This window comes from Nerophis lumbriciformis, linkage group LG28, assembly GCF_033978685.3.
Source record: "Nerophis lumbriciformis linkage group LG28, RoL_Nlum_v2.1, whole genome shotgun sequence".
NCBI classification, from domain to species: Eukaryota; Metazoa; Chordata; class Actinopteri; order Syngnathiformes; family Syngnathidae; genus Nerophis; species Nerophis lumbriciformis.
In genome coordinates this window covers 20000567-20015463 of record NC_084575.2, presented here as the reverse complement: position 1 = coordinate 20015463, position 14897 = coordinate 20000567, and the positions used below count along the sequence as shown (strand labels likewise).

The window sequence follows — 14897 nt, the reverse complement described above, 5'->3', positions numbered from 1 at the left end:
ACATAAATAACATACTGTCATTTGATTTTGATATTATTTGTTTATCTTGATAGATTGAAAATTAACACCAATGAGTTGACTGATGAACATTATCACATAATTTATTCAGAAAATATAAACAATGACAAATAAAGTATATATACTATTAACCAGGACATGTAAGTGTAAAAAAAACAACAACAAAAAAACAACACATTATGATTTGGACAATTTAAAGTTAAAAGTTAAAAGTTAAAGTACCAATGATTGTCACACACACACTAGGTGTGGCGAAATTATTCTCTGCATTTGACCCATCACCCTTGATCACCCCCTGGGAGGTGAGGGGAGCAGTGGGCAGCAGCAGTGGCCGCGCCCGGGAATCATTTTGGTGATTTAACCCCCAATTCCAACCCTTGATACTGAGTGCCAAGCAGGGAGGCAATGGGTCCCATTTTTATAGTCTTTGGTATGACTCGGCCGGGGTTTGAACTCACAACCTACCGATCTCAGGGCGGACACTCTAACCACTAGGCCACTGAGTAGGTTTTCAGAATTTCAGAATGTGCTTGTTCTATTTGTAAACAAAGAAAACAATCTGAAGTTGTCTTTATTTTTAAGTTATCGTGCCGTGATTTTACCAGTCCGGCCCACTTGGGAGGAGATTTTTCTCCATGTGCCCCCCCCCCCATTTAAAATGAGTTTGACACTCCTGCTCTATGCGGTTGTTTGGGGCCTCAACCACAAGTGGAGCCACATGTTCAAGACCAGAGGCCTCATGTATTAAGAGTTGTGTGGGTCTCCTAGTTAATTTGGCGCACGTTGAAATCCACAAAACAGCGTATGCAAGAAAAAAATTCAGATGTGATAAAGTGTGCGCACGCAGTAAGCCAAGCACGTTTCTTTGTTACGTTCAGAATTGACCACAGAATTGGCCTGGCTGGGCACGACCAGACCACGCCCCCTTATAAATACGCAAATTATATTGAAGTTAGCCATGTGCCTGAGATCTGCACGGTCTGCCTAATCACAATTCAGTAGGAAGTGTTTCTTTCTCATGTTCCGAGCGATCGAAAGAGGGTTGAGATTGTGGGAATGCTGTGGGCTCCGAAAACTACACACAGTTTGGTCGGACATCAGGAAGAAGGTGAAAATGAAGATGGATGTGCATGCCAAAAACTGAGGACGGGACCAGAGATAAATGAATGCTGCACACCATTTGAAAAGGTAGCCACTGCAATGATACGTAAAACTTTAGAACATGTGGGTGACATACCTACACACTCAGAGTTCGTACATCCACACACACGTTCACTGTACAAACATACATAAACACATACATGTACATATACATTCACTGTACAAACATACATATACACATACATGTACATACACATTCACTGTACAAACATACATATACACATACGGTACATATACATTCACATGGGTAACACATGGCACACTGACAAAGATTAACCTATAGTTACTATAACAATCTACAAGGTTTATATGGTTGGCTTCTTTCTCTTCACCTCCATTTATCTGTTTTCTTCTGTATTTCAAGTTATCATCACATATATCTATTCTTGCATTTGAAACAACTGTATTGTTGATAATAAAGGTAAATTATTGTTATTATTCATTACCAATAGTGCTATTTCTATTGGTATCTGTATTGCTCCATTTGTAGTGTAATAATGCTCATTGTCATTTCTGTATTATAATATTTATTTCACTAACTGCTTCTTTGCTATCACGTTTACCATCATATCTGTATATATCCTATTTGCTGATGTTGTTCTGTTGTTGTTGTTATTGTTGTGTTTGCTGTTGGTGTCTCTCTGTCTAATCCCCCTCTTGTCCCCACAATTTCCCCCTCTGTCTTCCTGTTTTTCTCTTTCTATCCCCTCCTGCTCTGGCCCGGCTGCACCAAAAAATAATATAAATCAATTTAATAAAGTCAAATACAAATAAGGCAACAAGAGAAGTATCCACACTTCTCTTTTGTAAAGTACATTTGTACAGCCCATATGGGCATCTACATCAACTATATGATTTGCCTGAGTAGCTGGACAGGACAAAAAAAATAAATAATATTTACCCTCAAGATAAGTATAAAATGTGTAACGTACAACAAAATGTTTTCATACAGTAGCCTGCTCACAGCCAGATTAGTTTCATGTGAATATTATGATTATTAATATATTATTAGTTGGTTTGCAATCTTATTAAATTCAAACATGCCAGCTTATCACAAAAGATACGAAAGACGTTGTATTTTACTCTTGTTTGATTACTCAATTGATTATTATAACCCAGGAGAAGTTTATGTTGAGTTGTCGTGCCATGCAAATGTTGGCAAGGCCCGAACGACCACCTTTGTGTGTCGTTAAAGTATCCACAGCATGTAGAAATGTGCATACATAAAGCTTGAAGTTAGCGTGAGGCAAAGCACATTTCCACCTTGATTTCACTCTTGATACATCTCATCTTCGCCATGAAAAATGGCGTACGGCAGGTTTTTATGCATATGCAAGCTTAATACATGAGACCCCTGGGCTTTTGTGGAGAGTTGAATATTTTTTTTCTTTCATTTAAATCTGTCAGTTATTAAAAAAAAAATATGACATCATAAAAGTTACAATAAAAATAAATTGTGTTGTAAAAGTTAAGTAAAAAGGTTGTTTGACTCAAATTAAGAATGTGTAACACTATCTACACCTCCTTGCAAAAATGCAAAATGGTTAATTCCTTCTAGGCATGGAACACTCCACTGTTTAATCAACACAGGCTAATATATAGTAATTATTACTATGATAGTCATGTATAATTATGATTATTATCCATTAATGATAATCATACATTAATCAGATCATTTCTACCTGACATAGTTATAATCATAATTAAGTGAGAATGACAGGTTGTATGATTATTCAAACTCACATTCTTGCTACTTTATATTAAATTTGTCAGCACTAATTTGTGACAAAAAAACAACTAAAAAACAGAATTTAAAAAAATTCAATATAACATCAAATAATTTTAAAAAGACTATGACGTCATGAGCACACACGAAAGAGCTGTGTGGTAGCAAACAGCAAAAAAAAAATAAAAAAATGTTTATTAATACACACATGTTAAAATTGCAATTTCAATGTTGATGGTGTGCATTTACTAGAAAACAAATAATATAGGTTAACGCGGGGTCAAGGCGCATGCAGCTCTTTAGTCCCGCCTTAGTGGCTCCCTGGAGCATTTTTAAAAAAGGATTGAAAATGGAAAAAGATGAGGGGGAAATATATAAAAATATATATATTTTTTTGTATGTTTTTCGTTTGAGGACAAACATGACACAAACCTTCCCACTTGTTAGAAAGCCCACTGTTTAATATGTTTGTGTGTATGCTTCACTGATGAGAGTATTTGGTGAACATCGTTTTGTCCTACTAATTTTGGCGGTTCTTGAACTCACCATAGTGTGGACTCTGACACAACAGTTTGTTTACATGTAAAATCATCTACTCCTTCTTTGTCTCATTTTGTCCACCAAATGTTTTATACTGTGCATTTGTTGATGTTATTGACTTGTTGGAGTGCTAATCAGGCATATTTGGTCAGTGCGTGACTGCAAGATAATCAATGCTAACATGCTATTTCGGCTAGCTGTAAGTACATATTGCATCATTATGCCTCATTTGTAGGTATATTGAGCTCATTTAATATTCTTTACTTGTGTCCTCTTTGTATATCATTTAGTTTTGCATGTCTCATGACACATTATCTGTATGTAATATTAGCTGCATTTCAGATTGTTGGTTGTGTGCCATGTTGTTGTAGACCACAGCAAATATTAGCAACATTTCTGTCAACAAAGATTTGCTTAAGCCTGCAACACATAGTCATTTTGATAGTAGGCTATAATAGCTAATATAGACACTTACATCATGTGTTGCCTTCATTATAAGACTTATATACGGCTTTTCATTTTTTCAGATTAGTTTTTTGTATTTTTGGTCCAATATGGCTCTTTCAACGTTTTGGGTTGCTGACCCCTGGGTTAATGCAAGCAGAAATGTTGTTGTTTACAGTGTTTCACCTATTTTTCTTTAAAACACACATGGATGCTATAAAATTTATTTTATGTGATTACTGGAATAATCAAACAAATTATTTGATGGATTACTCGAGTACTGAAATAATCCAGAGCTGCAGTCCTGAAACAATGTATTAGTATAACAGGCTTCGTACACCTTTTCCATGGCAAATTCAAGCCCTTTTTAAAGACTTTCAAGATCAATTTTCCAGTTTTTCCAGTACCCAAAAGGCGAAAACCAGTGTGAATCAATCAATAGCCTTGTTGTTTGAGGTCACCAAATGCTTTCTGTCGGAAAAATACAGAAAATCTGCTAAAACCTAAGCCTAACATTGAACCAGCAGTTATCCTTAACTGAATGGGGCATAGAAAATGAAGCAGTGTTTCTGTAGACTATTCAATGTCATTGGTGTTTGCAAACGTTGTTTACTTGTTTGTTTGTATCATCATCATTCATGCATACATCATTCCTTACAAGAAATAACATTCATTATTGTTGTTTACTTGTTTGTTTGTATCATAATTCATGCGTACATCATGTTCATTAAAACGACAACCTCCCCTGCATGATGGACCGAAGCACCACTGTCCTCTTGGGGGCGACACAGATCTGGCATGACAACAACCTAACGTAAGGGCTCGTGCAAAGCCAACAGATCAAGCGTGTAGCTTTAATTTTTAAGGAAACTTGTTTTATTTTTTTTCCATTTTATAATTAGCCTATTGAGTCAGACTGCCGAGAAATATGACGAATATTTCCAAGCATTTACAAGCACTTCACCCAAAATTCAAGCATTTTTTCAAACCTTGAAAACACAACATTAAAATCCAAGCATGTTCAAGATTTTTAAGCACCCGTACGAACCCTGTATAAGAACTGAAATGAAAACGAAAGTACAAACCCCGTTTCCATATGAGTTGGGAAATTGTGTTAGATGTAAATATAAACGGAATACAATGATTTGCAAATCATTTTCAACTCATATTCAGTTGAATATGCTACCAAGACAACATATTTGATGTTCAAACTGATCAACTTTTTTTTTTTTGCAAATAATCATTAACTTTAGAATTTGATGCCAGCAACACGTGACAAAGAAGTTGGGGAAGGTGGCAATAAATACTGATAAAGTGGAGGAATGCTCATCAAACACTTATTTGGAACATCCCACAGGTGAACAGGCCAATTGGGAACAGGTGGGTGCCATGATTGGGTATAAAAGTAGATTCCATAAAATGCTCAGTCATTCACAAACAAAGATGGGGCGAGGGTCACCACTTTGTCAACAAATGCGTGAGCAAATTGTTGAACAGTTTAAGAAAACCCTTTCTCAACCAGCTATTGCAATGAATTTAGGGATTTCACCATCTACGGTCCATAATATCATCAAAGAGTTTAGAGAATCTGGAGAAATCACTGCACGTAAGCAGCTAAGCCTGTGACCTTCGATCCCTCAGGCTGTATTGCATCAACAAGCGACATCAGTGTGTAAAGGATATCACCACATGTAACTAGAGTTGGTCGCTACATCTGTAAGTGCAAGTTAAAACTCTCCTATGCAAGGCGAAAACCGTTTATCAACAACACCCAGAAACGCTGTCGGCTTCGCTGAGCCTGAGCTCATCTCAGATGGACTGATACAAAGTGGAAAAGTGTTCTGTGGTCTGACGAGTCCACATTTCAAATTGTTTTTGGAAACTGTGGACGTCGTGTCCTCCGGACCAAAGAGGAAAAGAACCATCCGGATTGTTATAGGCGCAAAGATGAAAAGGCAGCATGTGTGATGGTATGGGGGTGTATTAGTGCCCAAGACATGGGTAACTTACACATCTGTGAAGGCGTCATTAATGCTGAAAGGTACATACAGGTTTTGGAGCAACATATGTTGCCATCCAAGCAACGTTACCATGGACGCCCCTGCTTATTTCAGCAAGAAAATGCCTAGCCACGTGTTACATCAACGTGGCTTCATAGTAAAAGAGTGCGGGTACTAGACTGGCGCATTATGAAGCCTAAAATACCACAACGGAGACCCCCGGACTGTTGAACAACTTAAGCTGTACATCAAGCAAGAATGGGAAAGAATTCCACCTGAGAAGCTTAAAAAATGTGTCTCCTCAGTTCCCAAACGTTTACTGAGTGTGGTAAAAAGGAAAGGCCATGTAACACAGTGGTGAACATGCCCTTTCCCAACTACTTTGGCCCATGTTGCAGACATGAAATTCTAAGTTAATTATTATTTGCAAAAAAAAAAAATAAAGTTTATGAGTTTGAACATCAAATATCTTGTCTTTGTAGTGCATTCAATTGAATATGGGTTGAAAAGGATTTGCAAATCATTGTATTCCGTTTATATTTACATCTAACACAATTTCACAACTCATATGGAAACAGGGTTTGTAAATAAACAAGTACACAATGTTGTGTTTAATCACAGACCAGACCTGATTAATGGAGAATGGGGTCAATTAGTGTTACCCTAAAACATGATGCTATCACATACTGTAAACACCATCCACACGTGAAAACAGAACAATTCCCATTTTACCTCAGCTTCTGGCGCAATGCAACGAGAAAACACAAGCTTGGTTCACACTGAGTCTGCTGGGCCACAGTTCTTTGGTCCTTCCCCCATCGCTCACTGTCATACTCTCCAGGGAGACAACAGCCACGGCGCCCAGTGGCCCGGCAGCCCCACTCACCAGCTTTGCGTCGCAACCCGGACCCTCCGTTATATCATCCCTGACCCATTCGTTTGCTAGGATCCTGACAGTTTCAGGTTATACAAACAATGTTGTGGTGTTACTATTAAAAAAGGATTCCTCTCGTTTAGTGTCTCGCTATATAGAATACGGGCCTTTGGAAAAAAAATTGCACGAGTGCACATTAATCATTGCACAAGAGCTGATGCTGCGCAACGCTTTTGAGTGGCCGATTGGGAGAACTTTATGGTTCCCAGATTTAAAAAGTAGGCGTTAATGTATCACCTTGCTGTATTTGAGCTTCCCTGCAACATTATAACTTTACGTTATGTGTGACACGCAATACCTGCATGTGTGAAATCAAGACACATTATCACTGCAGTGGATGTGTTCTACTTGGTTAGCATCGTTTGGGTCAAAAAGTACACCGAACAGGCAGAAACTTTGAGACTGGAGGACCTTCAGGCAAACTTGCTCCCTACTGACCAGTGGTGCAAACCTCCTCTGCCTCCAAAGTAACAAAATCAACTGAAGAATAATTCAGTTGCTTTCCCGGGAGCCGCAAACTGTTCAAACAGCAATGCAATGAAAATGCCATTTCTTCCTGGTGTATGTAATTTTACTCAACAATAGCTAAATATTGGACAACAAGAGCATAACGTGATGGAAATGTTGAGATTGCGCACTGCTATTAGAATACAACAACGTGGGATGCAACTCAACATCACTAAAACCAAAATTGTCCGTTCAAAGTCAATACAGTGTTACCTCGGCTTGTGTGGGCCCCAGCTCGCAAGTTGTTTGGGATACGAGCTGTCTTTCTGTTAATTAGGTCGCGGGTTTGGGTTCTGAGCCTCCCTACTGCTCGTTGGCGTAGAGAACGTGACAGTTAACCCCGTAAAATCCAACCAATATACATAATCATATAAATTTGTATATATGTATAAACACATACATATATACAGTATGTATATATATTTATATATATAGTTGAGGTTACTGTGGTTTATACATTATACAGTGCTCCGGCTGGCCCCACTATGGACTGGTCTCTCACTATTATGTTAGATCCACTATGGACTGGACTTTCACAATATTATACTAGACCCACTCGACGTCCATTGCATCCGGTCTTCCCTCGAAGGGGTGGGGGGGGGGGGGGTCACCCACATCTGCGGTCCTCTCCAAGGTTTCTCAAAGTCATTCACATCGACGTCCCACTGGGTTGTGAGTTTTCCCTTGCCCTTATGTGGGCTCTGTACCGAGGATGTCGTTGTGGCTTGTGCAGCCCTTTGAGACACTTGTGATTTAGGGCTATATAAATAAACATTGATTGATTGATTGAGTGCTCAATACCGGGGGAGAGCGGAATATACAGTATGTTGGGTCAGAAAAAACACGGCTATTTCATCCCTACAAGCCTGTTTTGCAGGTTTTCCCTCAAGAACCTGAAGAGCAGCGAAACAGGCTTGTAGGGATAAAATAACCTCCGTGTTTTTTCCTGACCAAACGTATACAGTATATATATATATATATATATATATATATATATATATATACAAAGAAACAGTTTCCCATAAAAATCAATGTAAACATGGATAATTGGTTCAAGCCTCGACAAAAGTCCCTATTTTAGTAAAAAACTGTATATTTTTAATATATCTGTATATATATATATATATATATATATATATATATATTTATATATATACATATAAATATATAAATATATATATATATATATATATATATATATATATATATATATATATATATACGAACACACACACATGTATACATATATACACATATGTATACAGATATATTAAAAATATACAGTTTTTTACTAAAATAGGGACTTTTGTCGAGGCTTGAACCAATTATTCAGGTTTACATTGATTTTTATGGGAAACTCTGCTTCATTATACCAACGTTTTGGTTGGCAAACCATGTTGAAGAACCAATTAAGTTTGTAGATCAAGGTTCCACCGTACATTACTATTACATTACTTTATAAAATGACTGTAGTTGTTGCTATTCTATTATATTTTTGATATGTTCTTTATTGTTATAATATATTTGCCATATACCTTTTACACGTGTTATCTATAAGTTTATTTTTCGTATTCAATAGCATGCTACATGTTAAAACTGTCGTGTTTTTGGGCGTCTTGGAACAAAATAATTTCTAAATATTTCAATGAGGAACGTTGATTTAAGATACAGTATTTAGGAACCCAAATATACTCTTGAAGAAAGGTACCACTGTATAGACTTGACATTTTAATCCCTGCTCCTCATTCTGTTCCTGTTTTGTCTTTTTTTTGGTTAGTTTTATCGAGATATGTCCCGATCCAGTATCGATATCGGACATCGGTCCGTTAACAGCTCAAAAAACGAAAAACAGGTATTGCATTATATGGGCCAACATCTAAAATGTCCTATATAAAAACTCCAACAAGCAGTCTGTTCTCCTACTAAAGTCCCCTTATATGTCTGATAACAGCTTTTCTCCATTTGATAGCCTTTTAAGACTCTTTACTTTCAAACATTGTAAAACAAAACACACAGAAATAAAGTATGTCAATATAACTTACACGAGATACAAAACAACTTCACTGTGACGTTCCAACATTAAAGCCATTGTTGAGTTGTGGTCCTTTCACTTCTTAGATGAGGCAAAATGCAAACAATTGGTCATGCTGCTGTAAGCGCACAAGAAGCGCAAAGCAAACTTGGCATAGCAAAATAACATGAACCAAGGTTGTAGCATGAGGCTACCATGATAAACTGGCAGTAGCATAGATTGCACCAAACGTAGCTGGCATTGATCCCGCAAGAACTGGCGGGGTGAGACAGGTATAAGAAGCCCTCTGATTAGTTATTAGCAGCAGGTGAGAACAACAATTGCTAATCATTGGTAGGTGGTGAAAAACAGCAATCAGAAAACCTGGGTGAAGTAGCTGCAAGAACACACACAAAACAGGAAGCAGGGACACAAATTATGAGCGCTAATCCGTAAAAAAGAACTAAACATAGGACAACTTTACCTAAACTACAACAACAGCAAAGCTGTATACAAGAAGGGCATGAGCAGACTCTTTTTATATAATGTGTGCAGTATATCTGTTGGAGATCTTTTTTTCAGTCTCTTGTGGCCAGTGCCCTGTACTTTGCAGTGGTTTGTTGGGGGAGCAGCACCAGCAAAAGGGACTTAAACCGGATTGACAAACTGATCCGGAAAGCCGGCCAAACTATTGGCACGCAGTTGGAGGCGTTTGTGTCAGTGAGGGACAGGAGGACACTGGACAAACTGCTGGCCATCATGGACAATCCTGCCCACCCACTCCACCAGACAATTGAGGGACAGCAGAGCTCATACTCCAACAGGATCCTTCAGCTTCGTTCCCACAGTGTTCGATTCAAGGACTCCTTCATTCCACACTCCATCCAGCTGTGTAATCACTCACCATATCTGTCTATTACCTGACCGCTACCTCTCTTTGTTTATAATGTATATTTTCTGTTAGATCTACTCTCTATTTTATGCTGCCCTTTTTTCCCTGCAGCTGTTACATATATTGTAGTATTATACATGGTAATTGTTGTATATTGTATATATCAGTGTTTTTCAACCACTATGCAGCGGCACAATAGTGTACCGTGAGATATCGTTTGGTGTGCCGTGGGATTTTATGTAATTTCACCTAATTGGATTAAAAATATTTTTTTGCAAACCAGTAATTATTGTCTGTGCTGTGAAGAGCTCGGCACAGTAACTGTGTAATACTCGTCCATATCAGTAGGTGGCAGCAGGTAGCTAATTGCTTTGTAGATGTCGGGAACATGGTTTGTCGTGATCACAATATGCGGGAGGCAGCGTGGAGGTTAAAAAGGTATCTAATGCTTAAACCAAAAATAAACAAAAGGCATTGAAGCTTAGGGATGGCTAAGCAAAACCAAACTAAAACTGAACTGGCTGAAAATGAAACAAAAACAGAATCCTGGACGACAGCAAAGACTGTGTGGAGCAGACGGCGTCCACAAAGTATATCCGTACATGACAACCAACACCAAAATAGGAGCGCAAGACAAAAACTAAAACACTACACACAGGAAAACACCAAAAAACTCAAAATAAGTCCAGCGTGATGTGACAGGTCGTGACAGTACACCTACTTTGAGACAAGAGCTATAGCGATGCATGGTTGGTTATGGTTTGAATTCATATCCAACAAATGCGAGAACAACTTTTTACCGTCAATATCGGCTGCTGAGTTTCATTGTTTGTTTTTTGCTGGTGGTGTGCCTCGGGATTTTTGTCAATGAAAAAAAATGTGCCTTTGCTCAGAAAAGGTTGAAAAACACTGCTATTTTTTATATAAAAATATAATATAATCATTTAATATATCAGTATATATTATATACTGAACATATATTATGTAAATATTACATATATTTTATATTGCTACTATGGTACATTTTTGGTGTACCTTATACCTGTATTATCCTTTCCATCCTTACACTTTCCATCCTTTGTAACTGAGCTACTGTGTGGAACAAATTCCCTTGTGGATCAATAAAGTTTGTCTAAGTCTAAGTCTAACAAGACATGACTTGAAGTGACAGGTCATGACAGAAATGCATTAAAACAAAAATCTGCTAGCTCGATGCTAATTTACATTGGATTCCCCCTTTACATGCTACAGATTAGCATTGGTAATTTTGCAAGGCAATTTCAACTCCTCATTTCCCAATCTAAACTACAGTACAACTAAAATGCAAGTTACAATCAAACAACTGATGTGTAATACGAATATTACTTACAGTATTAACACTTTGTAGGCAAAAAAAACTACTTCCTGCTTATAGCCACACACAAAGCTGAAATGAGACTTTTCTAACATTCCACGCTCCAAAATAAGTAAAAGTATGTATTATTTGTGCTGATATCGTATCGGACTGTCAAGGTTGCAATATTGGGATCGGAAGTGAAAGAGTTGTATCGGGACGTCCCGAGTTTCATCACTCTGTCAATTTGAAGATTCAGACATATGATTTTTGTAAAGTCTCTGTTTATCCGTCCGCTATGCAAAACAAGACACTAAGCCGCGGTTGAGACTGATTCAGCAGCACTTAGAGGAGACACGCAGAATGGAATGCAGCATCATTTCTCATGGCAAGAATGAAGCTCACAGTAGATGCTGAACACTGGCTGCACTCAAAAGAAATGGAGCGAACAAAAACAGAATTGCATTTTGCAAAAAAAAAGAATGAGACCAGCAGGGGGAAAAAAAACAAGCCTCCCAATAAACAATGTTTTGTTCTTCCAGGTGTTAACATCGCGAGAAAGCAACCAGCCGTTCAAATGAGTCCACGTTGAGAGAACAAAAAGAGGAAAGGGGTTGTTTTTCTGAAGTCAAGCACTTCAAATTGTGTACCTGTCAACAAATACATATGCAATGACGGCCAATAGTTCCGAGCCACATTGTTCGGCTCGAACGTGCACATCAGGACCAGAATGCACTCTGACCTTCCACAGGGCTGACGGACAACACACCCTGCACATCAAGCCAGGACCCGTCGTCGATAAAAATGAGATCCAGCACAGGCAGCACACCTACCTTTGAGGATATTCTGACCGTGCAGCACAACTCTGGGGACTAGCACCGTGTAGAAGTTCTGGGAGAAGCCTGATCTGCAAGGAGGTTTCACGGCCAGGCCCGTCTTACTCCCCTGTGAATTAAAAGCAGGGCGGCTTTGGTAAGCATCAGCAAATTGATTTCATAGACTGATTTCAGAGCCTTTTTTTAGACTGTGGCTACAGGCTACAGGGAGTGATTTACAGTGCACTTCCAACACGGCCATCATAAAGGAGGAAATCAGCATCCGGGGTAACATTTTGCTCCAAAATGACCATAAGTATGCTGAATAGGTGACCTCGATAATTGTGAGTATCATCATTGCCACAGTCATAACGATTGTAATCATCATGAAAACGACAACCTTACGGGAGAGGCCCATAAGGAGAGAAAAGGTGCATTGTACAATATACCGAGAATTTCCCCTGACAACTGTGGGAGCATTATAGACATAAACTGTATATTAAACATTGTATTGCTAATGCAGCTACCAGACATGATTAGGTATCGAAGGAGATCCAACATGAATATGTGTATCAAATGTTAAAGTTAAAGGTAAAGTTAAAGGCCTACTGAAACCCACTACTACCGACCACGCAGTCTGATAGTTTATATATCAATGATGAAATCTTAACATTGCAACACATGCCAATACTAAAGTGCAATTTTAAATTGTGCGCGAAATATCCTGGTGGAAACGTCTCATGATGACGCGTGAGCGTGACGTCACGGATTGTAGAGGACATTTTGGGACAGCATGGTGGCCAGCTATTAAGTCGTCTGTTTTCATCGCAAAATTCCACAGTATTCTGGACATCTGTGTTAGTGAATCGTTTGCAATTTGTTCAATGAACAATGGAGACAGCAAAGAAGAAAGCTGTAGGTGGGAAGCGGTGTATTGCGACAGGTGTTGTGCCGGATAACGCACCCCCGCCGTAGAATGCACCCCCTGACTGTTGTGCCGGATAACACAGCCGGTGTTTCATTGTTTACATTCCCGAAAGATGACAGTCAAGCTTTACCATTGGCCTGTGGAGAACTGGGACAACAGAGACTCTTACCAGGAGGACTTTGAGTTGGATAAGCAGACGCGGTACCGTGAGTACGCATGCAGCTGCGGCTTCCAAACATTTGATCGCTTGCCCGTACGTGCGTGCCGCTATGTGCATGTCACGTACGTAACTTTGGGGACTTTGGGGAAATATATGTGCTGTATGAACTTTGGGGAGGTGAACGGTACTTTGGGCTGTGGGATTGAGTGTGTTGTGCAGGTGTTTGAGTTGTATTGGCGGGTTAAATGGACGGGAGGGGGGAGGTGTTTGTTATGCGGGATTAATTTGTGGCATATTAAATATAAGCCTGGTTGTGTTGTGGCTAATAGAGTATATATATGTCTTGTGTTTATTTACTGTTTTAGTCATTCCCAGCTGAATATCAGGTCCCACCCACCTCTCACAGCATCTTCCATATCTGAATCGCTCCCACTGCCCTCTAGTCCTTCACTCTCACTTTCCTCATCCACGAATCTTTCATCTTCGCTCAAATTAATGGGGAAATCGTCGCTTTCTCGGTCCGAATCGCTCTCGCTGCTGGTGGCCATGATTGTAAACAATGTACAGATGTGAGGAGCTCCACAACTTGTGACGTCACGCGCATATCGTCTGCTACTTCCGGTACAGGCAAGGCTTTTTTATCAGCGACCAAAAGTTGTGAACTTTATCGTCGATGTTCTCTACTAAATCCTTTCAGCAAAAATATGGCAATATCGCGAAATGATCAAGTATGACACATAGAAAGGACCTGCTATCCCTGTTTAAATAAAAAAAATCGCATTTCAGTAGGCCTTTAAAGTACCACTGATAGTCACACACACACTAGGTGTGGTGAAATTACTCTCTGCATTTGACCCACCCCTTGTTATACACCCTGGGAGGTGAGGGGAGCAGTGAGCAGTAACGATGGCCATGCTCGGGAATAATTTGGGTGATTTAACCACCAATTTCAACCGTTGATGCTGAGTGCCAATGGGTCGCATTTTTATAGTCTTTAGTATGATTCGGCCGGGGTTTGAACTCAAGGCCACTGAGCAGTTCTACCTGTTATGTAGGGCTGCAACTAACAACTAATTTGATAATCGATCAATCTGTCGATTATTACTTCGATTAATCGATTAATAATCGGATAAAAGAGACAAACTACATTTCTATCCTTTCCAGTATTTTATTGGGGAAAAAACAGCATACTGGCACCATACTTATTTTGATTATTGTTTATCAGCTGTTTGTAAATGTTGCAGTTTATAAATAAAGGTTTATAAAAATAAAAAAATACAAATAAAGTAGCCTCGGCGCATGCACATAGCATAGATCCAACAAATCGATGACTAAATTATTCGCCAACTATTTTTATAATCGATTTTAATCGATTTAATCGATTAGTTTTTGCAGTTCTACCTGTTATGATTCATTGACTTTCTTTTA

The 14897-nt window shown here is 38.8% G+C and overlaps 1 protein-coding gene across 2 annotated transcripts in view; it reads right to left on the bottom strand.

Moving 5' to 3' along the window:
- The window catches only part of cdh4 (cadherin 4, type 1, R-cadherin (retinal)), a 651213-nt gene that overhangs the window by 633191 nt on the left and 3125 nt on the right, over positions 1–14897 (bottom strand). For both annotated transcript variants that reach the window (XM_061923832.2, XM_061923834.2), the window contains exon 2: positions 12400–12511. In XM_061923832.2, the coding sequence (XP_061779816.2) occupies positions 12400–12511 (112 nt within the window). The remainder of the gene's footprint in view (positions 1–12399; positions 12512–14897) is intronic.